Below are 26273 nucleotides of genomic sequence, written 5' to 3' on the forward strand. Positions count from 1 at the left end.
TCATGTTGTGTGGTTGCACTAGTTTTATTCGAAACGGACCCACAAACGGTCTAAGCTACTGAAAAATAGATACGATTGTTATCAACGTGTGTGGTGTGTGGTGGTGCTGCTACGAGTGTCGCAGGGATTGATGATCGTTTACTAATCGGTTTCGTTGTAGTCCAAAGGACACATTATGCAGCTTCGGCTCCGGCTCCACTCTTTATATCCAACGGGAATGTTGTCTTGTCGTCGTGTGACCAGATGTCTCGCTTTCTTTACTTATTCAGCGTATATTATTTGTGCTCATCCTGTCAATCTCTAAACGTCTACCGTGATACTGTTCTCGAACGATGTAATAATGCCCAAAAATGTGTAATTGATCTAATGTGTGATCGTCTATACTACTATACTGCTATATATCTTGCGGTTGTTACTCGTGTTATACTCGATACCATGACAACTATGTACGATCATCGATCGATCTCTAGACACTGGTTACACTTCTTCTAGTATTTGCGGCTGTTCTAAACTGATTCCCCGTCGCAGATTTCTATTCTTATTTTGGCACAGTTCTCTCTCGTTCTACCTCATCCTCTATGTGTGTGTGTGTGATACAAAAAAAAAGTACAAAAGGACACAGTGACCGGGAAAGATCACTGTTAACTCCCAATGGATTGAAATTTCTGTTTCATATGAAGCACCTATCGTCCCCTTCCCCTATCCTGCACACACATCCATTGAAGTGACCCTTCTTAAACTCCTAAAAAACCTTACCTTCTTACCAGAATTTTTCTTTAACATTCCCCGCTTCGAAAGTGCACCTTTACGAAGAGGCAAAGAAGTTAGCAAAAAACAAAAAAAAAACAGCGTTCATATCCTTTTACCCGATAGTTTCTAATAACACGCACCATTTTGTTCGTTACCAAAATTGGAGGACAATAATAACAGTCTTTTAATGAGCTACCGTATGGAGTGGCGATAGTACACAGCTAGAAAGTTACATTTACACTTAAATAAAGCACATGTATAATGATTACTAACACTGTCCGGAGAGCAAGAAAGAAATGGTTGTCGGAATAAAAAGAATTTGCAAACATTCGTTCGCATATTGCGCAGTGAAATTAATAATACTTCTCGTGGCACACGCGCGTCTTTGCAGGCGTGTTTGCTTTTGTCTTGGGCTTTGTAAAAGTGGTTGGTGTTTAAAAAATAGATCAACAAAATTTAAAAAAAAAGAACTTAAACACGTTAAAAGGATAAAAAGAAAGCTACGATCTGGTGTACCCTGCCGTATCCAAATATCATTTGCACCAATACTGATTCTTCTCAGTCCTTGCCTCGCTTTACACAGTTGTTCGCGATGTTCCTAAGTAGGCGTGTGTATGTGTGTATGTGTGCTGATAAAATTAATTTTGTATTGATTTCGGTTGAGTTAAAATATGTTTGCAGTTAATCGGCCCCCGTCACACATCCACCGTGTCTTCGTCCTTGTAGACGGTCGACTCTCTGTACATGGTTTTGCGCGATGCTTTCTGTAGTCCTTCAACTAGCGTCTCCTGGAGAAAACAAGACAAGGCGGTAAAAGCATGTTAGCAATAGCTCAAGTCAGTTATGAATTAATATTTTGCTTCTAGCAACAAATGCTATTAATTACAATGAAAACACCGTGCCATAACTACGAGCATGAGCATGATTAAAATGATTTTTTTATAGTCGATTAATGTCTGCATCAACAGGGTATCCGAAGAAATTTTGACGCGTGCCCATATATTTGTTGTTCTCGTCCCGAGGTTTGCTCTTGTTCCTGTCCCAAATTTTTAAAACACATTCCCATATATTTTTGGTTACGTTTTGGTATGCTAGAACTTACTATCTAGAAGAGCACTCTGAGGAACTCTGTGAGGGCTGCTAAGTATAACTTGTTTATATGTTGATATGATATATGAACGAGTCAAAAAACTTCGGGATGGGAACAAAAATATATGCGAACGTGTCAAACATTGCATGGGATACCCTGTAAAAACGATACGTTTTGGATAGATAAACCATTTCTAAACCAACCTCAAACAAAGCGGTAATTTTCTTCCCGGCCACTATACGCTTAATGGGCGTTTCGTCCTTTGGTACCGCGGTGCCAGCACCGGTTTCGTCGCGCTTCTGTTCAGTGGTGCTGCTGGGCAGTGATGCTCCTTCTACGGAAGCGGTTGAATCACCATTTTTTAAGCTGCTACTGTTACTACTGCTACTTATAATGCTACTAATTATCTGACTATTGCGTCCTACTATCGAGGACGGTGAGGTGCGCATCACTGCTGATGCCGAGTGTGAGGAGACGGAACTTCTCATCAACGAATTCCGCTCGAGTTCTACTGCTTGGTGCAAACATATTGCGATAACAACACACACACGCACAACAATCATGCCGGAAAGTAAGAATCCAAAGTACAAAAAAAAAATCAAACACAACGTGCATAAACGATGAGAACCATCCATCAAAGTGGGGAAGACGGGAATCGCGTACGTAAAAAGATAATAAAAAAACACATAAACAAAATAAAAATCAAACCAAACTGCTCTAAACATGCAATCAAAGGTGTGAAATAAATCATGCACATTACCTCCCAGCTTGTTCAACCCAGCCGCCATGTCTCTGACGGATTTCTTCTCAATGACAGCACCTACAAAGGTACACAAAATATGTTATTATTATGTCTTATAATGGCCTTATCAAACTGATCAACTTACCCGGCGTAATACCCAATATGCTGCCACCCGTTATACTCGTACCGGCCGCACTAATAGCACCGGGCGTTATGCCAACAATCGATCCTCCCGGCGTTTGCCCTGAAATCAGCACCAAATCCCCATCGGTATCGAGACTGTCGACCGACGGTTCGTTAAACTCATTTTTAGATTCATGTCCCAGCACCGACCACGGCCGAGGTTTCGGCGAAATGATGGGTGTTTTCTGTCCCGTCCCATTGCCAAGTCTTGCCAGTCCGTGCGATGGCACATCCGTCACATGATGACTGCTGCGTACCGACTCATTGCTAGGTGATTTACTGCCCGAATTTACCGCACCATTATCGATCGGTCGAGACTCGCGTACCGGTGTTTCGACTACCTCCGTGGCCGCTTTTACCAGGGGCGATTTACGGTTAACCGATGGTGACACCTTTTCCAAGTTGTCCGAAGACCGTGAACGTGAGGTCCAGTTAACACCCTTTAGCAGTGGTGAAGAACGATCCAATTTGAGGGGCTTACGCTCTTCGAGTATTGGTGTCGTTTCGCCGGATGTTACGTTACTGAAGCGACCCCCATCATCACGGCTTAGTGTGGGACTATCGACGAAGCTGAGTGAACTACACTCCTCGGAGGTGGGCGATACGAGTGGCGTAAGTGTGGATGGAGTGGCCGAACCAGGCCGGAAGAAGGATTCGATTCCTTCATTTACAACCGTTCCACCAGCCGCAACATTGTCCGTTATGACTGGTTTTTTCGGTGCACGTGTTTTCGCACGTTTCGGACGTCCTGCCAATATCAAGTATTAAAAGTTAATAAAATTTTCAACAAAATTATTCCGTTTTTTCATTACCTTTCACCAGATGCTGCAAGGTGAGCGATTGACTTGGCAGTTCCGTAATTGAGTCACAGCACTCGTCCTCCTTTGCGGTCGGTGATTCGTACTTCTTGGAACCACTGTTATTGCTGCTGCTGCGTGACACACTCGAAGTGATGGACGTTTCGGTCACATCGGGAATGTTAGCAAGGCTGAGATTTTCCACACCAAGCCCAACCACCGACTGTGGTCGCACCTTTCGCGCGATGGAACGGCGCTTGTGCTGTAGCTGTGGTGTTGCCTATTGGGCGGACAAATACTTCGTTAGATCAAGCTGAACGAAAAAGAATGGAATATCTGTCTTTGGGCAGGCATTTGTTTCATTGGGCCAATGGGAAAGCAGGATACCGAAGTGTGTTTTAGCATGCAATTTTTGAGATGCAGGAACCAACGGGAGGAGCAAAATCATAACTGTTTAGCCAATGGGGAGCGGGAACACTATGCGGGACAGGCATGCAGTAAGGGTGTAATGTGAGACGTCGCTAGTCTATGTAATACTCACTAGGTTTAGGTATTCCAATTTCTGTCGAGAATGTGTGCGATGTGTGGTAAGAATGGGATGGAAGTAATCGATGAAAAATGTGGAATGAATTTGAACATTGGTAGAGTATGATGAAACCAATGGAGGTACGAGTTACAATATTGTATGTACCATTAATACATGCGCTGCACTTACCGTGGGTGAATCTAGGCCGAGTTTCGGCAGATCTAATCCCCGCAATTCAAAGTTTGCTATCGGCTCGGTGCTCTAAAAATTATACGAAACCGTCAAATTGCTTCTCACTTAAAGCGGAGTCAGCTTAGCTTCCGTACTGACCTGACTAGAATTATTTTTGCTTCCATCCAAGGAATGCAAATCGTCGGTGTAACTGAGTGGTCCCTCGGCAATACCCAATCCTTTGCGATAGCGCGTGAGTGCTTCCAACACTTCATCGGTAGCTCGATCCGAAATCAGACTAGCCAACGATTGTTCCACCTCGCTGCAGGTAAACACAATACAGATCTTTAGTCTCTTCATATCGGATCGAACAGTACGTCATTATACCTGATACGATTCATGACTTCCCCACCGGCACTGTTTACCAGACAGCTTTGTAAGAATTCTTCCGAAATCGTTAATCGTTCTTCACATCCTTTTCGCAGCTCTGTCAGAACTACCTGAGAGCCTAACGTTTTGGGACACTGCTCGATGCCTGTACGTAGCATCGTTTCCATAGTTTCCTACAAAAAGAAAGAGTTTCATATTTAAAAACAGACACCTCTATCTTAGAGCAAGATGGATTCGATCAACTATCGCACGTTACCTCCAGATAGCTCTTGATCGACTGATGAAGTTCTGTCTTCATTTTCCCCAGGCGAACCTCAATCGGATGAGGATCACAGCGTACAGATTCTTGCAACTTCGGCAGTAGCTGCTTACAGTTTTCAGCATCCTCTAGCAAGCGCGACAAGCTCCCATCGAGAGAGCTCTGGCGGGAGGACATCGTTTCTTGCGTCTCTGCTACCAGCTTATCAAGCACTTGGTGCGTGGATGATAGTAAAAATCCATGCTGAAGTCTAGATTTTGTGTGTGCAAACAATAAAAAAGACCATTAATTGTGTCTCATTTGTTAATGTCAAAAGAAGGCGACGACTTACCGAAAACCTTGTCCGTGTGTGCGCTTGAAACCATTGCCATTGCGGAACAGCAGCTCTTGCATCTTTCTCATTAACACATCGGTACGTTCTGGGTGTTGCTTCAGACAGGGCGCTATGTCATGCAGTGGGAACGGCATATTACGTACTGAAAAATTGTTCTCCAACGCGTACACTATGTCCGCGTACCCCTGCAGCGTAATATTATTCCGATCGAGTGCGATCGTTTTCAGCTTATTGTTAATCTGCAGTGCTTTCGCAAGCAACCGTGCACCTATGTCACCCATCAGGTTTCCCGTAATGTCCAGCATCTGCAGGTGTTGGTTGCTGCCGAGTGCGTTGATGAAATTGTGCAGATCGGTTTTGAGCCGATTTTCGGCCAGCACTAGTTCCTGCAGTTGGAAATCTTCCTTCTGGATCAGGTTCACCAACGAATCCATTACCGTGCCGATGTGTTTCAGCTTCATGCCGGTAAAGCATTTGCTCATGTACAGTGACCGGATCGACGGGTTTTTGCCGATGGCCGTGAGAACGTGTGCCAGCTCGTAGTCCATATTGTTGTCGCTAATGTCCAGGCTGGCCAGTACGCGCACACCGTGGATGCAAGATTCAAGCACGTGTGCCCCCTGAGATCCGAGCGAATTGCCGCTCAGATCCAGATACAGACCGGCCGTCGATTCGTTGCAAGCTAGCCCCAGGAGCAAATGTTTGAGCGCCTCCAGCGGTAGCTTACAGCTGGCAATATTAAGATGCTTCAGGCTTAGGCTGCTGGTGAAGAATTGCTTGAACGAGGGTGGTATCTCTTTGCCCTTCTTCGTTCCGAAATTGTTGTGCGATACGTTCAGATGAAGAAGATGGGTGGCGCAGCCGCGTAAGAGAGCTCCAAAGACCTGTAATAAAGTTCAACGTTTTTAACCATTTCATTCGTCCGTTCCGTCCGTCTAACATATACATACACTTTCTAATGTGGTATCCGTACGGGAAATATCCAAATGTTCTATAACATTTGGTTGCGCTAAGAAGTTGTACAGATTCTAAAAAGATTGTTTGAAAATTGAAGTTAGTAAATCGGGAACATATTCAACCTTGGTACAAATTGGAACGATACGTTACGTTCACGTCATCCTTAAGAATGTTACCACTCAGGTCCAGATACGTGAGTGAGTTGGAAATGTTTTGATTTAACGAAAGCGCATGAGCCAGCTGATTAACGCCCTTTGCCGTAAGGCCGCAATGCGCCAGTGCTAGCTTGGAAAAGCCTTTCGACATTTTTGCTATTGGTCCAGCCAAATGTGTAGCTCCTGGAAAAAGGGATAGGGTTTTTTTTTAAATATTCACATACATTGCCTTACGGTTCACCGATCGTTCCGTACCTTTGTCTTCGATGACGTTGTGGCTTAAGTCAATGGATCGTAATGCAGGCGCAGAATTTGATATCACAGCAACAGCTAGCTTATGTATAAAGTCAGACCTGCAAATAGTAAGAAAGAGACAAATTAAATCAATCGCTGCTTTAGGTTGGCTTCACAGACGAAAAACTCATACTTTAATCCCAACGATTCCAGGTGCAGTTCCTCAAGCCAAAGCGATCGCCGCAGTACCTGCAATACCCGCTCGAGCGTTTCCGTCGACAGCCGTGTATGGGACGCTTTCAGCCCACGGAAAAATGTATTATATTCCAGCGCGGCCACAATCGCCATCAGATCCTTCTGCTCGAGATGATCAAAGTCGCGCAAGTTGAGCACACGCGCATCGTGCGAGAGGTATATTGTGTCAATGTCCCATGCTACCTCCTCCCGGTACTGCACCGCATGTAGATCACACATGCATGCGTATTGCATACTGAAGCCACCGCATGGTCCCACATTGCGCGGATCGGATGGGCGCAATTCGTCCGAAAATATGGAAGTACGCTCGATGGGATTTACATCGATCTGGAGCATGGAAACATTCGCATTAGTACGGGGCATAAGTAAATTACGCATTACAGAAGAAGGAAGCTTACCTTTCGTATTATGTAACGTAGCGGAACCGTGGGAAATATTTGCTTGATTGCAGATGACAAATCGGTTAAAATTACGTCGGCATTCTGTGGATTTAGATAAACAAAAAAAAAAGGTACATTAAACAGATTCTGCAAGAGTACTAAAGTGCAAAATCTTACCGATGTGAAACTTCCAGCATCACCAATGGTAGAAAAGGAGTAGCTCTTATCATTTGTGGTTATTGTAAAATGTGTTGGCTTCCGACTTTCGATCGATTGTATATCTAGGTAGTGAAAATGGCAGTCTATCTGTAAAGGCGTAAAATCAGAAACAGTTCAGTTTAACCCTCTTTGAGGCAACCGGCTACACGTGTAGCAACACCGATTTTAATTGCTTTTTTATTCAGATTGAAATTTGTTTATTTGAGTTTATATACATGAAATTTGTTTTATATGAGCAAATTACAGCCTAAATTTATTTGTAAATTTCGTTTAATTTTTCTGAAAAGATTAAATCAGTGTTTCTGGGTTGTTTTTCCAATACCCCTTATTCTAGGCAACCGAGCTATACCCTGGTAGCCATCAACTTGGGAGGCTAATAACTTTTTTATACGTAATCCAATTGTGATGCCTTATTCTAATGAAAACTAAATTGACTTTTCTTGCATCTATTAATATACATGCGATACCTCTACTCTTAGTCGTTTTTAAGCTATAAATATTCAAAGGTGGCATGTATTTTTCCTAATATTGAAAACCGTTATACGTAATTATTTAAGTGCTTTGCACAATTTCTTACAGCTATTAAACGAATACATCATGTCTTTTGTAATGGTTTTTATTCAGATAAAGATACCTTTTACTTTTTACCTATTCGTAGAAAAATTCTGAAAAAATCAGATATAAGAGCCATTTTGTTATCAAATTTTGTTAAAGCACTTAATTTTTTTTTTTTATTTTGTCGAAAACAAAACATGTCAACTTTGAAGATCCATAACTTGGAAATTACTTAGAATTGAGGCAGCATATCGATATTTAATAGAAAGAAGAAGAGTTAACTAAACTTTTTTTCACCAGAATAATGCATTCAAATTGGATTACAGTATAAAAAAGTTATAAGCATCCAAAGTTGCTGGCTATCCGGGTTGCCCGGTTGCCTGAAATACGAATCTTTTCTGGCTAACCGCTCCTTATCTTGAAACGTATCGTATCGCAGTAGACGATAAACACAGTTAACAGTGCAGTTGTCGCAAGACTTACCCTTGTCGGTACTTTGGCTGTAAGTAGATACACGCGCACGGGTGTGAACACCTGGAAATACGGCCGTAAATGAGTGGTGTTAAAAAATCGCCGATAGTAGTGAATGGATATGCTTACCAAAACTCGGTTCTCCGTTTTATCGCTCTTGACCTCAAGCTTTACCATATATTTTACCAGAATTTTAGTGTGACGGCCCAGAAGAGTCTTCACGCTCTCTGTCAATGTAAGAAAACGACAACAGGAAAAGAGAATTAGTTTTTGTTTTGTTTCTTTCTAAAAGCAAGTAAAGATGCAAAGGACGATCACGATATTGGTTGTAGGTTGCACCTGTTATGTTCTTATTGGAACTTAGATGAATTAATAGTAAAACTTTTGTTAAATATTTCCCAGCATGTTCAAGAATAAGTGCTGCCGGGAGTTGGCTATTTCGCTTCGAAAGCATGTCGACGGATCGTACTTGAAAATGACACTGCCTGTGTCTTTTGTTCGTTGTGAAATCGAACCGCTAATCTTTTGCTTCATATCTCGGTTTGTCTTATCAGCGAATCGATATGAGATATCACTATCTTCCAGTGTTTTTTTCACGATTTACGACCTCCTGCATCGACAACTTTCCAAACACGATTCATATGTGAAATTGCATCACAACAAAACGGTGCTGGTTGAATGCATTTACAAACAACAGTGGAGGTACGATGACTCAGGCAGAGACTGCTTCCTAGTTATGTGGGTTGTGACTTTGTATCGCACCACTGATGATGAGGGGGTTTTGCGGTCATTGTTTCCGCACAAGGCAGTAGAAACTTCGGTGCGAACTCTTTCACCAACAAAACCCGTACATCGATTGAGCCTAAAATGTAAACCAAAATCTTTCCTCTTTGCAAGGCGGTTTGTCCTATGATTGCTCATCAATTGTATGCCTCCTGGTTCGGTAGTTTTTTTTTTTTGCTTGTCAAACGGTGGGCTGGGTGTAAACATTTTCTGTGCAAAACCACTATTTACCGTTTAGGTCTTTCGTCAGTTGCGAACGGGTCGACATTATGTAGCCGGTTGGAATGAACGTAACGAGCCTGCAACTTTCTCCACACTACACTAGCTTCACCTACATAGTTAACGAATAGTAAAAGCTCCTAGTTTCGGTGCGTTATTAGGGGTGCAAACTGGGTGCAGTGATTACAAATTCATAGACGACGGCGACGACGACTCTGACAACCATCTTTGATAATCCTATGCAAAAATTTGATTGTGTTTGTAGCCCGTAGATTGACAGCAACAAAAGAGGGAGCTGAATTTAGTACGTCGTGTCGAATACTGGACTGTTACGAAATGTGTGTTTGCTGAATGCACCAATTGGGAATGCATTTTTTTGTGTTCTAAGGTTTGAATAATAGAGATAAAATCGGCATAGGGATTGATATTTTTTATGTGTAGCTCCCATAGAAAAAAACGAGATATAATCAATATGAGCCTGTTTGGTGTACAAAACTAATTCAGCAGTGTTCAGCACAGCTGTCAAGTGCTGTTGGGCGAAAGTATTTCAACGAAAAGCATTCACGAGATCATTCGAATTTTAACAAACCCCAGTGCAGCACGTAGGAAGGCACGTCCTAGGTGATAAAATATGTTTCCCCGTGCAATAGTCGGTTTTCGTCATTCTTCCTACAGTTTAGGTAAGTTCCTTTTACCTACGACAATATCGCAGAAAAGTCGAACTGTTTCGTAAGCGAATGACATTCGTCGAGCCGTTTACAAGCCAAAGGGTTCAGCCACAGATGTGTGGTTTTTGCGGTGTTTGTTTTGCTCTGTTAAATTATTATTTAGTGAAAGCTTGATATCGCAATTCGCTGCTATTTGATAAAAGTGTTACGTGCTTTAAGTGTGCCATAGTGAAAAGGACCGTCCAGACCTTTGCACACTAGTCAACGCGCTGTCATCCTCGTGTGTTGCATATTGTTGGGAAATTGGATAGTTGCTCCACCTGCTCCCGAAAGGGCATCGGCAACCATCTCCCCTTACGGCCTGTACCGTGATGGATGTTCTTGAATCGATTCTACCTAAGCTAGAGGAGGGTGATTACAAATCAGCCGTTGACATCATAGCCGACCCGGCAAACGATGCGACGATAAAGCTGCAATCAATGGAACTAGTTTCCCTCATTGCGAGCCATTTAACCGATGCAAATGCGGAAAATAAGCCGGACTTGTATGCTACTACCGAAACGATACTGAATCGGGTGGCACAAAAGTGTAGCCCACCGGAAGTTTTGTACGAATTGATGGAAAAAATGCGCATTACTACAAGCGATGAAGTGTTCACCAGCTTACTGAAAACGATACAAGTGTCTGTCCTTCGTCTGCCGGCAAAACGTGCACGATGCCTGGAATGGGTCTTCGAAACCATTATAGAATATCTGGACAAAATTCCACTGCCCGATGTGCTGAACAAAGATATGGAAGAACGGGAGGAAGATCTGCTGGAATGTGAGGAATCGATTCGAAGATTGTTGCAGCTGTACATCACACTGCTACTCTTTCTGGAACCGATCGTTAAACATCTGGGTCAGTCTTCTACAAGTCGGGATGTGTTCTTCAACACAAGTCTAACGCAGAAAAACGCATTGATCGTGTTTTTGCTCCGACTAATGGGGAAGCTTTTCCCATTTCTGCATCTTCAGAGGACCGAGCAACCGAGAAAAACGTTGCGTCGTCCTACAAAATTGCCAGGTAATCGTAGCGTAACTCCGTATCCAAGCCTCGGATCATCATGTCTAACCTCCTTTGTGCCTCTTATTTCAGCCGGCAAAAGCTACTCGATCCAAGCCGCAGAGGACATGATCCGATCGTTTGCGATACTCGTAAAAGACCCACTGTTTATGCTACCGTACGGAGGGAAGCGCAGCACAATTCAGAGCAAAAAGGCGAAGCAAACCGATTCCGAGGAAAAATCAAACAACGATTGCTTTTTGTACAACGAATCGTACACGACCGAGGGATTTGCAATGTTGTACTATCTTTTGCTGGGTGAAGATTTACTACCGGCACATGTTCCTCAGATATACGAGCGTCGTTACATTTTTGAAATGGGATTGCGTTACGTTGTGATTTTGTTGAGCGGCGAACGTACCGTGGTGTACTTCAAGGGCATCCGTTTGGCTCAAGCTTTAGTACGGTTGGTAAAGGGCATCCAACTTTCTGCACGTGACCTGGAGGCACAAATTCACACAACTTTCTGTGAGCAGTTTGTTCGCGCTTTAGAAAGGTCAGCAAGTGTGCGTAGCCGAGAAGTTGGCATAACCGTGCTAACGGATTACATTCAAACTTTTGATGATGAAGGACGGTACATGATCGTGTCTCATCTGCTTAAAACGTTCGACGACGATTCGGTACGAGCTTATGCGATCAATGTGTATAAAGATTTGATAAGTAACGATATGCGGAACAAAATGCAGGAAGAACCACTTGTCCGATGGTACAGTGGAGACATTTTGAAGGACATGCTTACTGGCCACATATGTGTGCTGAAACAGGGTGTTAAGACGGATTTGATAGACAATAGTTATAGCATTATAAGCGCACTTTCGGCATTGTGGGTTCTGTTGAAAACGGATCAATCCAACAGAAGCCAAATTTGGAACTACTTCCAAACACTGGAGACACAGTTTCTGCTATCGCTTCGTACAGCTATAGACTTGAGCCGGGCACACTACAAAAACGAAATGAAAGCTACAACCGAGGACAATAATACACAAAAGGCAGGCATAGAACAGTCGGCAGAGATTACGATTAGTACGTTGAACGGTGAGGCTCCTCCAGTTTTGTCGAGGGAGAAAAAAGTTGAACTATGCCAGGGAATGTTGTTGCGGTTAGATATGTTGGAGTTCCATTTGGCTAGAGTAAATGGAGCAATCGAACAGATGAAGCGGTATGATTGTAAAGGAAAATCAGACCAGGCAATGGATACGGAATAAAACGGAACAGAAGCTCTAAAATAGTAACGCAGTTAATTTATTTTAAGGGAGTGTGTGAATCGGGATGGTCCGGTGGTACATTGATTACCTCTCATAACAACGTTACATCTCTCATAACAGCTGTGACAACTTGCTGCGTTTCCCCAAAATAGTTTTCAAAACTCAATGTTGATTCGAATCCTACAAGAGTTTTAAAAACTCTGCGATATCTATACAACTACGTGGAGACATCATGTCTACTAAGCCATTCGATGGTCGGTCGAAGGTCGATAGAAGTTCGTTAAGCCTATAAGAAGAAATGGCTATTTGTTGTTAAAATTAGTAACGCTTTCTTGTTTACATAAATTTTCTATTATAGGCAGAAATGCACTGTCGAGAACGATTACGAAAGCTGACTCCATCAAGCAAGTGACGACAGTTCCTACGAGATATTTTGGCATTACTGCAACGGTTCAGCGAGCCAACGAAAGTTTCGATGATTTCCGTGCCCGCGAGGAGAAGAAAGAGCAGGAATATGCGAAACAACAGCAGGCGACCGGTACCAACAGCAGTAGTGGCAGCAGTTCCAGCTCTACACATACTGACACATTTTCATCCACAACGGACGATCACCAATCGGCAGATCCTGCTGTGGAACGCACAAAGGAAATGATCCTGGATGCAGCATTAGAGTTTGTGCAATCATACGGCTGGTCGAAACAGGCCATTGCGAAAGGTGCCGAAACAGTAAACTATCCTAGCGTTAGTCACGGACTGTTCCCCCGGGGAGGGATCGAGCTGGTGCACCATTTCTACAAGCAATGCAATCTAAAGCTCATCGACTACCTCAAGCAAGAGACGGCGGAGGTGGAAAAAGTCGCCAACCCATCGGACTTTGCCCGCAAAGCGATTGAATTTCGACTTCGTCTTCTCGAACCATACCTAAAGTATTGGCCACAGGCACTCGGGCTTATGGCGCTGCCACCGAACGCACCACACTCGTTAGCTAACGTGCTAACGCTGGTGGACGATATTTGCTACTATGCCGGTGATCGTTCGGTTGATGTAAGTTTTCGTGTTGGATGAATCTGAATGAATCATTCAGCTGAATAAATCTGAATATGAATTTCTATTCAAATGATTCGTCAATCATTTGAATAGAGATTTTAAATCGTAAAAGACAAATGAATCTTTAGGGAGTCGGTTCTTGATTTGAATGACCCATCAATTACGATTTATAAGAAAGATTCTTCCTAAAAGATTCATAAAGCACAACCTTAGTTGGGTCCCAGAAACGATTCGTAATTTGTACGATCTACTTGATCTCCTCATTTTAGTTCAACTGGTACACGCGACGTATAGGACTTGCGTGTATCTACAAAACCACGGAACTGTACATGCTACAGGATTCTTCGGCAGGATTCGAAAAAACGTGGAAATTTCTCGAACGCCGAATGGAAGAGGCTAGCTTAGTGCATGATTTTCTTGTGAAATCGGAAGATGCCACGCATCATCTACAAAATGCCGTAGGTTCGGCTTTCACAACGGTAAGAGGCAATATTGTTAAGTAAATCTCAACGTAAGGACAAAGTAAAGCCATTTTTTTGTATCGTTTCAGGCACGTAACATACTTGGATTAAATTTTGACCGTCGATGATACGACTAATGTGTGTTGTAGCTGTACGTGAGAAAAATAGGATGATATTCCTCGCCGATAGTTCAAGCCATTTCAGAAAACATTACTACATTCATTATACCAAATAATTTGGCTCAGGAATAACACACAAATAAACAAATGAAATGATGTGAAAAGAACGAAACAAACGAAGACACCTCCGGTAAGAGCTGAGCAAAAGCTTATTTATAATTTCCAAACTACTAAATTCGCCATTATTTTTATACATTATAGAACTTGTTTTTTTATTGTGTAGTCGATCAATTCAGACTGCTTATCTTTGGTGATACAATCGTGACAAGGACAATTATCTATGTACACATTTATGAGGTTGCAAAGAATTTCTCCCTTCTTCAGGTTAGAATTTATCTACTTGTCCCAACACGAATGGACTGAAGAATTGCATTGTTGTAGCATTGCTGGCTATTAATGGATGAGGAAACGAATAGTTGCAACGTGATCATGTTTTGCAGCGTACGTTCGAATTTGCATTTACCGATCCAACATACATTTCGACTTCTGGCCCAACTCTTACTGGGAATAACAGCTCTTAGACCAGACAGAATAGTACAAACACAGCCGCATTCGAAATACACGACATTTCAGTACGACATCCGAGCTGAACACAAATGACATCATATTAGGCTACACTATTTCATTTGATAAAACAATTTCCGATTATTTTAGAACATCGTCAGACTCCCCTACTGACAAAATTGCCACCACTACTTAGGGAATTGTGAATACAAATTCGCTTTAATAGTGCCTTAGTTTTTAAACCAATTGCAGGTTGTTTTATCGAATAAAACAGCGTAGCTAAACTGATGGAATGTGTGTGTTCAAGTCGGAAAATGTTATGCATCTTGAATCCTGCATTGTTCGACCTATTCTAATGCTTATTCCTATGGGTTGTTAAATCCTCTATTGGCAATCCCACAAGGATCCCGCTCTCCATTGTAACTAATTGAGATTTCACTGGTAGAGAAAGACGTATTATGATCAGGATTGAACCCAATAAAAGAAACTTCTTTCTGTTAAACACACTACTACTACTTCGGCCAAACATCAAATTGCCTAACTAGAGATCGTAAAAGTTCTCCTCCACATATTCCTTAAGCTTTTCCGGTAGTGGCAGTTTGTCAATTGACTTGGCATCAATTTTTTGCCGTATAATAAACCGGCATAAATGCTGCAGGGAAGAAACTTCGTAGAAACGATTGATTGGTCTGGTAAGCCGAACAGGAAACGGTGGCATTAGGGTCGTGTCTTGCTTTACATATCCTATCACACCGTACTCGGACTTTTTCATCGTGTCCTGTATCAAATCGACCATCGTTTTGTAGGTTGTGGGTGTCGTTAAGCCAGAAAACGACCTATAGATAGATGGGAGAATGTCTATTAGCATAGAGTTATCGGACTACTACTGGAAAAACTTACCAATAATTGTTTTCAAAATCAATTCGACAATGTAACGTTATTCCGGAACTTCGAAAGCTGACCGTGAACTGATGCTTTTCCGTCTGTGAATCTCGCACCAAAAATGTGCCATTTACCTTCTGGGCCAACCGTTTTTGTGCCGCAAGACGGGTCAGTTTGCCCCAGTACCATCCGTACTGTAGCAGATCGATACGCATCTGTGCCATCATGTCGTCCATTTCGCCGGAAGTGGCTGGCTGATCGGTCGTGGTAACGCATGATGCTGCAGTCCCCAACAATGAGGGCGATCTTCGATCTTCGACCGCATTTGGTTCTGTATCTCTAGTGCTCATTATCACAGGTAGGTTAGCATTGTTGGGTGAGGAAAACCGTATCGGGTTCTGGGTGTGCCGTTCGATGACGATCCGTGCAAAATCATTCCCATTCATCGCCCCCGTCGTCGTTCCGTCGCTCGGCAGTCGGTCCTGCGTCATGCCATTGCAGCGGCTCGTGGAATCGCTACAGTTTGTGTGTGTGCTGGTGTTGTTGGCGTTCGGCGTTGTCGTTCCCCCTAGCGTGCCGGTTACGGTCGGTTCGAATGCTTTCACTTTAACCGAGGTAAATTTCTTCTGGAACCTTTTTCGCAGCGTGTAAAACACGCTGCCGCCTTCCTGCTGTTGACTATTGTGATTGTTTTCATCGCTGGTAAACAATTCATCCTTGACACCTCCCGCACTACTGTCGTTCTGCTTGCTGTGGGATGTGGCTACCACAACGGTCGTGGCCGACGATGACCGCTTTCTTCGGAGCGATAGGAACCAATTGAACCGACAGCTTCCGTCTGCTGACGATGTTCGGGGAGCGGTGGCCGCTTTCGATATTCTGTCGGAGTTGAGCCGTCCGTGCGAGCTTTGTCCACAGGCTTCCGCAGCTACGCTGACGCTGTCTGTCTGCTCCATTGTCATCAATGGTAAATCACGGCTTGGCACGGCGATTCACTAGCAACGGCAGCACACGAAAACGTGAGTAATATTCACATTAGATACTGATTAATCTTTTGAGCACCACGGTTAGAAATTGCTTTGTTTTCTTTTCTGGATCGTATATATCTAGCACTGTGTTGTGGTCAACGTCGTCGTCGTCGAAGCCATTCTTGTTGATGGAGCACGGTACAGAAAAATATCGGAATGTTAATGAGAGGGAAAGCAAGAGATGACAGTAGCCAGCAGCTAGCAGAGAGCAAAAAGAAGTGCAGGGTTCTTCATCCACGTTTGAAGTTGCCAATCGAGGGAAAATGCATTATTTCAGTATTGTTATGAAAACACAAAAAGCTTAAAAATCTTGTTTTGGATTATTTATAGTTGTGCCTAAGCTGTACAGTACGAGATGTTTATAAGTTGATAAAACTCTTTTTGAGGCGGTTTTCACAGGACCGGGGTTCAAATTCCATCAGGGTCTACGAGGTATCAGCAATTCTAATAAATCTAATAAGCCATTAGATGGCCGGATCCCTTTTGGGACTGGTGCATTTGTCAACAGCCCGATTAACTTACTTCTCTGCAAAAGTGACCTCCTTCCTATGCAACACATGGAATTCGTAACTGATACCAATAGTAAGACACCGATTACGTGATAATCCCGACAAACTTCATCAGAACAGCCTTATTAGATTTTTTGGGCATCAGCATTTCATACAGAAAAATTAAGCAAAAGTTTAAACTTTCATCGCAATAGTTTTAAATAATAGTTGAGCCACATCAGCAATAGTTTTGTATTAGTATTAACCACTTTTTATATACAGTCGAGAGGTGAATGTAGACTAAAAGCCCCTATAATTAACAAACCCTCTAAACAAAAAGATTGCTGGCGCTAGTTAAGCCAATAATAAATTTCGTTTTGTTCAATGTTTCGAAATGGATTCTTACTTATTTTGAAATTTAGGGCAATACTTTCCAAAGGCAGATTTGAGCATTCAAGTTGTAACAATTTGAAAATGTGGATTTTTAAATGTTTAAATTATTACTCGCAAGCGTTTTTCCGTTGCCTTATGTAGAAAGTGTATACGCGCCAAGTTCTCAAAAACCGATCTCAAAGCGAGAAAAATTCACAAACACTCACCAAAACTTAAAATTTGGATATTCGTATCTTCCCTGGCTCGACGCCTTCAGATTTTTGTGAGTGATTTTCAAATTTTCTCGCTTTAAAATCGTTTTTTGAGAACCTGGTGCATACACAAGCTACCTACTCGGGGCAACGGTGAAAAAGCTCCATGAAAAGCATTGATTTTCAGTTTGAAAGTTTTTGGTGCCCACTGCCTCCAGGATTTAAAGTCCGCCGGCTACGAGAGAATTGAAACTTCCGGTAATCCGGCCTTAAAACTGTTTAGAAGATAAGGTGTAATTGCTATCGGTTATTAAACATCCTTGGGCGAGTGATGTTATAGGTGCGCCATTCTTCGCACGGCTTTACCCAGAATCAAATCCTTTTCGTACTTTTCCATTCTAAATTAAATGCCGGTCTGACTTATAGCAGATCGTTAAGCCAAGAAGAATAAAAAAAATCGTAAGGCCTAGCTAAGACGTATTTTTAAGAATAATAGATCAATAAATATAGGAAAAAGAAGAATATTGTAAACATTGATGTGCGCATGAATTAACTGAAGAAAACCGAAAATTTAAAAACGTAATTAAAAAACAAAACGCAATAAGTAGATACATGCAGAGATCAGCAGCAGCGATGTTCAAATGATTTTTTGTGCCTTTCTTTCATATAGCAATATGGGGTATCTTATCCTGTTCAGACCGACCCTCCGTAATGAGACCTGACTATCCTGGTACGGATCCTAAGACCTGTCGAGGTAGAACGCGAATCCAGATGCCATTAGAGATAATGGCGCCAGTTGTTAATACTAAGATACTGTAATCATATCCCGTCCAGATCGTTCAGATCAGCTTAAGTCATGAATGTCAGAAATGGAGGATAAAGAAAGGCGTACGATCACTTCAAGTTAGGTTCAAACCCCTAGTCCTTCATTTAATCGAATTACTCATATTGGTGCGATACCGTGGGGCAATATTGTGTTGTCCCGTACCAAACATTAATGGCCCATACCCAATGCTACAAACAGTGAACGTTCTCCGAAAATTATCATAAAGTACGTGCGTGGGTAAGGGTTTACACTGAGTCACAACAAGCCTAATACTGATTGCAAGTACGATATTATGTTGTATTTTGGTATGGGAAGAGCAACATTATAGCTCCCTTCATGCTGTTGTATCCGATCACCGGAGAGTCGCTGTCCTCAGCGCTATCTCAGCCTGCTCTGCCGGGAATGGTACTCATGTGCTGGTATTTGTGAATGAAGAAGGGCTCATCAATCGATGATCGCTTAATTCCATGCTGAGCTATTTCTTTTTCCCTTTCGTGTGCAGTTATCAGTTCAACTGACCAATACAGACGTATTCTCCCAGCAAGAGATAAGGCATCGGGGTGCGTTAACGCCGAGGCCGCTAGAGGAAGAAAGCATCAAAAGTGCTCAAAGAATAGATTAAGGACTTCAGTCTAGTGCTGCGAGTCGACAAGTGCGCGGTCTGTGATAGTAAGTTCTTCTGGGGGCCCTGTCGCGTTGATTAAGGGCACAATAAGAAGGAAGTTCTCCAAACATTGACAGTCGCCAGTGGTGCTGCAGCCGTGAGGTTACGGGCAGAGGAACAATCATCGCAGTGAACTCATAGCCACTCGTATGGTACCCAAGACAAACACGCTCCGAACAGCCTTTGTACGCCAATATGCCCGAAATGGTTGCTTTCAATAGCCCAGAGACGGTCATCCCGACCACCTCCGACACCGAACGACCGCGGAAACCGCTGAAGAGGCGAACCAGTGCCCTAAATACAATGTTTTACTTCCTCGGGCTAGAGCAACGATCCGGTGAAGGTGTTAAAGAAAACCAGTGGATCCGAATACTTAGTGAGTTGAGCATTGTTTCGTACGTTTTTCCCCCTTGGTAGATTAGCCCTACATCATCGCGAGCGCATCGCGCACCACAGTAATCGGTCGTGTAGAACGTATGATTTTGAACGGCGACCATCGTACGAGCCGTCGATTACGCACCCGATTTCTTTTTGTGTGACCATGTGCTTGACAGCTGATGGCAGGTGAAATGTGATGGGTTCTCAAGTGCTAGATTTAAATAATGAACTGCGCTGACCTCTCCGGCCGCCTTATCTGTTCGATTTATCATGTACGGGCCCCGAAAAAAAGGACCGTCAACGAAAGTGAAATGTAAATGCGCGTGTTTGGTCCCATATCGCGATCGTACTCGTTTTACTGCCCCATGCTCAATGGGCAGCCTCTCTCGCACATGAATCGCTGCCAGAGTTAACCGTATGGGTACGATCTGAAGTGTGTGTACTATTTTTGCTTTTTCAAAGTCGACACAATTTTGCTTCCGCATTAGATTCACTAGCCGCGTACAAATCATCATCACCATCCCAGGCCGTCTGGGCCGTCGGTTTCCAGCATTCGAAAACTATGAGAAGCCCTACTATACTGGCGCCTCTCAACATCTCGCAGCAAGTGTTGAGCGTCACAGCGCGTGGTATCAGCAACGCGTGGTTGACGATCGGTGATATGGTCGATCCGTATTCGGGACTGATACATTGCGTACGGACGCAATATCAATTTTTGTGAAAGAAAACATGACATCTAGGGTCAAGGATTGCGATCTGTGCGGGTCGCCGGACAAGCAGCACCAGCACTAGCAGCAGCAGAAGTTCAGGCTAGGTGTACCGATGATGGAAGCTTCTTGACTTACTTGTTATTAGTCCAGTGCGCAGGCTACCATCTAATCTAGCAGGAAGTTTTGTAGCTTTAGATTACACCCTTGAGTCAGCCCGCAAACGGCTTATTTCGCTGTGCTATTTCAATTACACACATAAAAATCCTTTGTACGGCGAGCGAAATAATTCACAGTTGATCACTTACCTATCGATGCTGTGACGCCATTTTGCACATGCACTGTAATCGACGCCGGTCGCTGCTGCTGATTGTTGTGCACAATTCAAACGGCCTCAAACCAGTACCTAGTGTACGCTAACGTCCAATATGTATTTGCAGGGTGGCTTTTGCTGTAAGCAAATGAGAGTGCACTATCGCAAAGCGTTGATCTTGCCGGTGTAGACCTCAACCCATGTCAAGGAAATTTAAAACATACCCTTTTGTTCATGCCACGCTCCCTGAATCGGAAGAAATGTTTTTTACGACAATGTACATGACACACATATTGCGGGTATAAGTGATCGATGGGCAACGCCGCGGAAGTAGACAAAAACTATGCGGCTTTCGCTGGAAGCTTTGAATGGAGTGGGTTTCTAAATGCCAAAAAGACTAGATTTTCGATTTGTTCGTGTGATTATCACTTGCTAGTGTGTGCTACTGTGTGCTTGTATCAAGGCCGCGAAAGGTCACCATGCACGCAACTGGACACGCTGTTGATAATAGTTTGGTTCCTTTCATCTAGCGCCATAAGTGATTAACAATTGTGCTTCACGTAAGGAATGTACAAGTTTAAGCCTTTATGTGATTGGCATTTATAACATTGTGGGTATCGATTTTTAGTGTACTTATTCTCACTTTACTAAAACCACTTTTGCTACAGTTTTAAGATTTTAAATCACTCATCATCACACGTTTTATTACTTTCGATCGATATGTAGAAGGTAGTCTTACGACACTGTCAGCTACGAGTAAGTTAAGTCAAGAAAGACCAGTTATGGCAGGTCAAGATCTTTTGAGGTTGTTGAGCCAAAGAAGAAGGAGAATGCTACTCGAGAATTACTCGAGGACAGAAGTGATTGCCTAATGTACAACATAATTATATCATCTGGGCGGGATATTTCTCTTTGAGTTTTCTCTACTAGAATGTTACCCAAATTTACTCCATCTTTCTCGAGCCGTAAGGAACATTACTTTTGCAGTTACATCTAAAGGGGTTTTCATTAAACATAGTCCGTCCGTGAAATACGAAAAAACTACTCTGCATTTGTAGGTTAGGATATAGGTTGGTTCTGGACTTTCTTGATAGCTTGCATCCAAATGGTAGATGTTTTTCCAACGCTCTAGTCACATAATTGGCTGCGACTAATCATAACCCCATAAGAATAAGTGTAATGGTTTAAATCACATAATCTTGGCGGTCAGTTCCTATTAGCTGTGGACAAAGTTTAGTGTTTTTGCTAGTTAGAAACACACATCGTCCAGACCAGGTCACAGGAATCAATGCATCGATGATAATTTTGAAAACATAACGTATGTATTAAAAAGTGATTTTTTTGAGATGCAGCTTTTAGACCCAAATCAAACGATAAAAGATACTGTAAACAATCAAATTACATTGTTTTCTTTAAAAAATCTTTAATTTAAGAAAAAAACGCAGCCTCTCGCCTGAGCTCGCCGGCCTTGCGGCATCTTGCGGGCTTTTGCCATAAGTCATGGGTGTCAAAAAATAATTTGTTGACCTTTTTCTGTTAAAAATCGCTTATTGTATCAATTCATCTCTGAAAAGTACTATGCTTTTTTATTTGATTGATTCTTCAAATTGATGTAGAAAATTGCGAACGGACGGTCCTAGGACATACTTAACTTGGCTGCTTGGAATCCCCCAGAATTCCCAAACGCTCCTTATCCCAGCGCTCGCTTTGAGTAGATAACAACACCAACTCGCCATCTTTGTGGTGCTTTTCAATGCATGTGGCTCCTTGTACTATAAATCATATTGGTCAATGCCATTCCTGGAAAAATTTAAACGAGATGTGACGTCCTTTTTCTTTGATTATGAATCACGCTTCTGTTGAATGTTCCAACGACTTGAAATAGTCGAAAGGCCAGATCCTGACTACTTTCTCTTCTCCAGAAAGGGCCGGAATGAGCAGCAACACTTTTGCGCTCTGTAAATTATGAGATAAAGCTCTCAAATTTTGAAAATATGTAATCAACTAGAATACATTGACCACTGACCGCTGGACCAACCACCAGATGGCAGTGCGAGCGCATAAAAAATCGGAAGATTTTTGTTGCTCTTTTTTAATGCACACGTCATTGTAACTTTTCGCTGTATCAGACTGCTTCAAAACATTATCGAATACAACGCTGACATTGTTCATGATTATATTTTGAGCTCCTTGAATTTTTAATTTCCAGAACTATTTAAGTTGAAGTTATCGAATTTTCTTGTGCCTCTTAACTTTTGAGCGCAGAGACTATATTACTAACAAACCTAAGCATAGACCAGTTTCCTCGAACTTGCTTTGTTATATTGTGACGAATCCTCTCGGCAGAACAGCAAATTTGATGACAAGCTCTAAATGCTAGTTGCAAAACATTTTTGGTTGGATAACAAAACAAGATAAATACCCAAAAGCACGTGTTGTTTGGTGTTAAAACTCTTCATGGCAATTAAAAAAAGCTACACCATACAAATAAACTCCAAATCTAAACTTGTAGTTTCAAAACCATCACCACAAACAACTGTCAGTCGTAGAAAATTATTATTGGCAATCCTCTAGTGCACTACAGTCGATTGTCTCAACACTTCTTTTCCGACCGGTTTGAAAGGACACGATGGCGGACCCAACCCACGTGTCTTTTGTATGAAATGTCTGGTGAAGCTGCTTTCTAACGTGTGAGATGTGAGGCCTGTTAGTAGCTTTGCACTCACTGAAGGTCTTACAGAGCTTGCAGAGCTACTTTATGAGGCAAGCATATTTTTGTGAGATGCAGAGCAACCTAGAGAGGAATTAAGTGAAGACAAAGCTTCTAAGTGAGCGAGCAACTCTACAGTGCGTGCGAAACTTACTTTATTATTTGAGCTGTAATGAAGACAGACCCATAGTTGCACAATCAATCCTGCGCACAAAGAGGCGGTTCGGACGGATTTTTATACCCGCTTCACTTATCCTTATTGTTTATAGCAAGCAATAGGTCGTAGTGCAAAACTGGAAAAAGGATGGAAAATTTACTTTCTTACTTACTTAGTTGGACGAGCATTCAAATATCCTTATTGTTCCAACACAAAAAGTGACTCCATCCTTCCTCAACCGTATGTGTCCCCATTCATCCATCATTCAAAATCAAAGCATCGATTATAGGTTAGCTAAGACAATTCTAAATTATGCATATAAAAAAATGGTAATTTTTTTTTAAATCTTTTTCCCCCTTGCAGCGTTTGTCATTTTGTTTATAGTATTTGTAGCAAGCGCCATTGGCTTCTTCATCATGTGGTGCACCAACATGTACAACAATTCCCTACTAAAGGTAATCGCAGCAAATGATGGGCCTAAGCGTACAGTTACTAATTAAAAAAAACTTTCTATACTTCCTGCCCATCAGCAATTAATACTTACTGAAAACTCAACTGCGGCAGAATGGTGGGCCAGACCACCGGTTTACCCTTTACTTAAAGTGCACGTTTTCAATTACACCAACACAAAGGAATTTTTGGAAGGAAAAGCTTCCAAGCTTAAGGTGGAAGATTTAGGCCCGTTCGTTTACAAAGAAACGGCAGAGAAAACGAACATCATACATAATGGCGATGGTACCATCTCGTATCGGGTAAGTAAAAGCTTCAACTTGAGCTTAAATGACGATCGTAAATCGAATAACGACTCTATTCTTGCGTCCCTCTAACTCTCTAGGAGTATCGCTACATACAGTACCTGCCGGAAGAATCGAAAGGAAAACCATTCGATCAGGTTGTCGTACCAAACGTAGTGTTCCTTACCGGCGTTTCTAAAAAACGTTTAGAGGGCACGTGGAATCAGATCACCTTTAATGTAGCCGCCAGTTCGTCTGGTTCGTCGGCATTCATCAAGAAACCGGTTGAGTCTTTGCTCTGGGGATACGAAGATGAATTGCTAAAGCTCGCCAAATCAATGTTTGGATCTGATATCGTATCTTCTTCGTTCGGAATGCTTATGACAGTAAGTAGGAATGACACATACTGTTGTAGTAATAAAAATTGATCCAACCTCTTCTGTTACAGCGCAATGGAACCAGTGCGGAGAATTTTACGATCTTTTCCGGCGAATCTAGCCTCCAGGATCTAGCCGTGATCAAGCATCTGGACGGAAAGCCGAGACTAGATTTATGGCACACGGACGAGTGTGACCACGTAGGAGGAACCGATGGGTCCCAGTTTCCACCCCACCTGATGGATCGCAAACAGCCACTGCAGGTGTTTATCAAATCCCTTTGCCGAAAGTTCCCGCTCGTGTACGACAGTGAGGTAACCGCACTCGATGGTATCCCAGCTTGGCGATACAAAATCCCCAACAATGTGTTCTCGCATCCCGATGAGCACACCCCAAACCACTGCTTCTGCCACCTCGAGTCCGGATCGTGTCCTCCCAGTGGGCTGTTTAACATAACTGGCTGCTCGATGGGTGCGCCTATTTTTGCCTCATTTCCGCATTTCTACACTGGCGATCGCAAGTTAATTGAGTCTATCGAGGGCGTGGAACCGGTGCAGGAAAAGCACGAAACGTACGCCGACATTCACCCGCGGTTGGCTTTCCCGATTGATGGTGCGTCTCGGTTTCAGATAAACATCCAGGTCCAGAAGGCAGCCATGATTACGGGTAAGCGCACGGTTCGGAACCGAACTTCAAGGAGCACCGTCGTAGACGTAGGAAGTTAAATTGTTCTCCTACTATTACTTTTTGCAGGTCTTGAAAAGTTCCATGAAGGGCAGTATTTACCGGTAATCTGGCTCGAAGTCGTACCGGGCGTCATTTCGGACGAACTGCGCGCCATGATTTATCACAGCACGTACAGTGCGAACGCTATCCAGATGTCACTCCGTGTCGGTACGCTGGCGTTCTTCGTTCTATCTTTTATTCTGCTCATTGCCAAATGCTACTACGGTGCGCGGAGTTCTAGCAAAAAGTAATGCACAGGTGGCGCTTGTGCCATGCAAAGGATGCATCGTGCCAAAACGGAACCGTTAGTTTCGGTAGAAAAGTGAATTTCATACCGAAATCCCAACTCCAACCATCAACATGAATACTCATCCATTCGCTGATCGTTACGAGAAAGATCCGGTTGGCAAATGCCAATCTCACTCCATACATCTTACCCCTCTGAAGTAGCGTAGGATAGGCTCGTAACAGTACGTTCAGTGTTCGAATATCGATAGCAGGTTGTTTGATACGCAGCTACAAAGCAAGCGCCCTCGTTAGACGCTTGTTTTTATTATCTTAAGATGAGGCTTGGTTCTCATAGCACCCTGCCCCTTACTATTCTCTACTGCGCGCTAGTGCGCAACTAGAGTGCGCCAGTTAGTGTACCAAAATGTAAGTTAGAATACGTTTTACGTAGTGTTCTTGTTGTCCGTGTATGTGTGCGTGTGTGGTTTGTTGTTGCTGTTGTTGTAATCTTGTAAATTAGCCCATTCCTTTCCTACGTCTTACGCCCGTCTAGCCGTGCGTCCGTAGATCGTTTGCCTGCTTCTCTTCCGCCATCTTACTACTGATCGCCGATATGCATGCACGGCTAAAATCGCTTTAGAATGTGCTTTGATGCGCATTGCACTGCATCCCACATCGTTGCACCGAAGTACCGCGTTTGTAGTCGATTGTAAGCTATTAGTGGGGCAGATTGTTTCAACGTTGCGTACTACAAAAGCCCCGTTTATTCTGCCGCTGAGAACCGTTTGGTGGCGGTCTGATAATAGATAATGATAATAGCGAAGCCGTTTGCC

At 42.9% G+C, this 26273-nt stretch overlaps 7 protein-coding genes across 9 annotated transcripts in view; 3 read left to right on the forward strand and 4 right to left on the reverse strand.

The window, feature by feature from the left end:
* Nucleotides 1-26273, reverse strand: part of LOC126561728 (protein hu-li tai shao) — a 272847-nt gene that overhangs the window by 150539 nt on the left and 96035 nt on the right. The gene's annotated exons all lie outside the window — the stretch shown is intronic.
* LOC126562748 (WD repeat-containing protein 91 homolog) overlaps nt 1-26273 on the reverse strand; it is an 80743-nt gene that overhangs the window by 20661 nt on the left and 33809 nt on the right. The gene's annotated exons all lie outside the window — the stretch shown is intronic.
* LOC126561364 (F-actin-uncapping protein LRRC16A) lies at nt 1408-9667 on the reverse strand. Of its 3 annotated transcripts, none has more exons than XM_050217472.1 (20): nt 8808-8948; nt 8598-8695; nt 8481-8531; nt 7401-7529; nt 7242-7325; nt 6782-7170; nt 6610-6707; nt 6350-6537; nt 6193-6270; nt 5240-6126; nt 4906-5158; nt 4647-4822; nt 4419-4581; nt 4278-4349; nt 4104-4124; nt 3578-3842; nt 2728-3513; nt 2601-2660; nt 2044-2351; nt 1408-1538 (listed from the first exon to the last, which is right to left on the reverse strand). In XM_050217472.1, the coding sequence occupies exons 1-20, from the start codon at nt 8920-8922 to the stop codon at nt 1446-1448; spliced, it is 4314 nt and encodes a 1437-aa protein (XP_050073429.1). In that variant the 5' UTR covers nt 8923-8948; the 3' UTR covers nt 1408-1445. The 3 variants fall into 3 exon arrangements, with proteins under 3 accessions (XP_050073429.1, XP_050073430.1, XP_050073431.1); XM_050217473.1 differs by lacking the exon at nt 8808-8948 and adding an exon at nt 9483-9667 and having other exon boundaries at nt 1409-1538; XM_050217474.1 differs by lacking the exons at nt 4104-4124; nt 8808-8948 and adding an exon at nt 9483-9667 and having other exon boundaries at nt 1409-1538.
* LOC126560754 (ubiquinone biosynthesis protein COQ9, mitochondrial) lies at nt 10020-13997 on the forward strand. Its single transcript, XM_050216709.1, has 3 exons — nt 10020-10154; nt 12810-13491; nt 13764-13997. The coding sequence occupies exons 1-3, from the start codon at nt 10102-10104 to the stop codon at nt 13995-13997; spliced, it is 969 nt and encodes a 322-aa protein (XP_050072666.1). The 5' UTR covers nt 10020-10101.
* Nucleotides 10501-12236, forward strand: LOC126561990 (uncharacterized). The gene is given in 3 exon segments (XM_050218391.1): nt 10501-11203; nt 11276-12055; nt 12058-12236. Coding segments are annotated over 3 exon segments (1638 nt in total). The 5' UTR covers nt 10501-10509; the 3' UTR covers nt 12222-12236.
* On the reverse strand, nt 15176-16482 carry LOC126562367 (uncharacterized). The gene is made up of 2 exons (XM_050218844.1): nt 15539-16482; nt 15176-15474 (listed from the first exon to the last, which is right to left on the reverse strand). The coding sequence occupies exons 1-2, from the start codon at nt 16480-16482 to the stop codon at nt 15180-15182; spliced, it is 1239 nt and encodes a 412-aa protein (XP_050074801.1). The 3' UTR covers nt 15176-15179.
* Nucleotides 19240-25463, forward strand: LOC126562011 (lysosome membrane protein 2). Its single transcript, XM_050218420.1, has 6 exons — nt 19240-19486; nt 23739-23830; nt 23906-24127; nt 24211-24495; nt 24558-25152; nt 25240-25463. Exons 1-6 carry the CDS (start codon nt 19306-19308, stop codon nt 25461-25463), a joined length of 1599 nt encoding a protein of 532 aa, XP_050074377.1. The 5' UTR covers nt 19240-19305.

Source organism: Anopheles maculipalpis, chromosome 3RL (assembly GCF_943734695.1).
Source record: "Anopheles maculipalpis chromosome 3RL, idAnoMacuDA_375_x, whole genome shotgun sequence".
Lineage (NCBI taxonomy): Eukaryota > Metazoa > Arthropoda > Insecta > Diptera > Culicidae > Anopheles > Anopheles maculipalpis.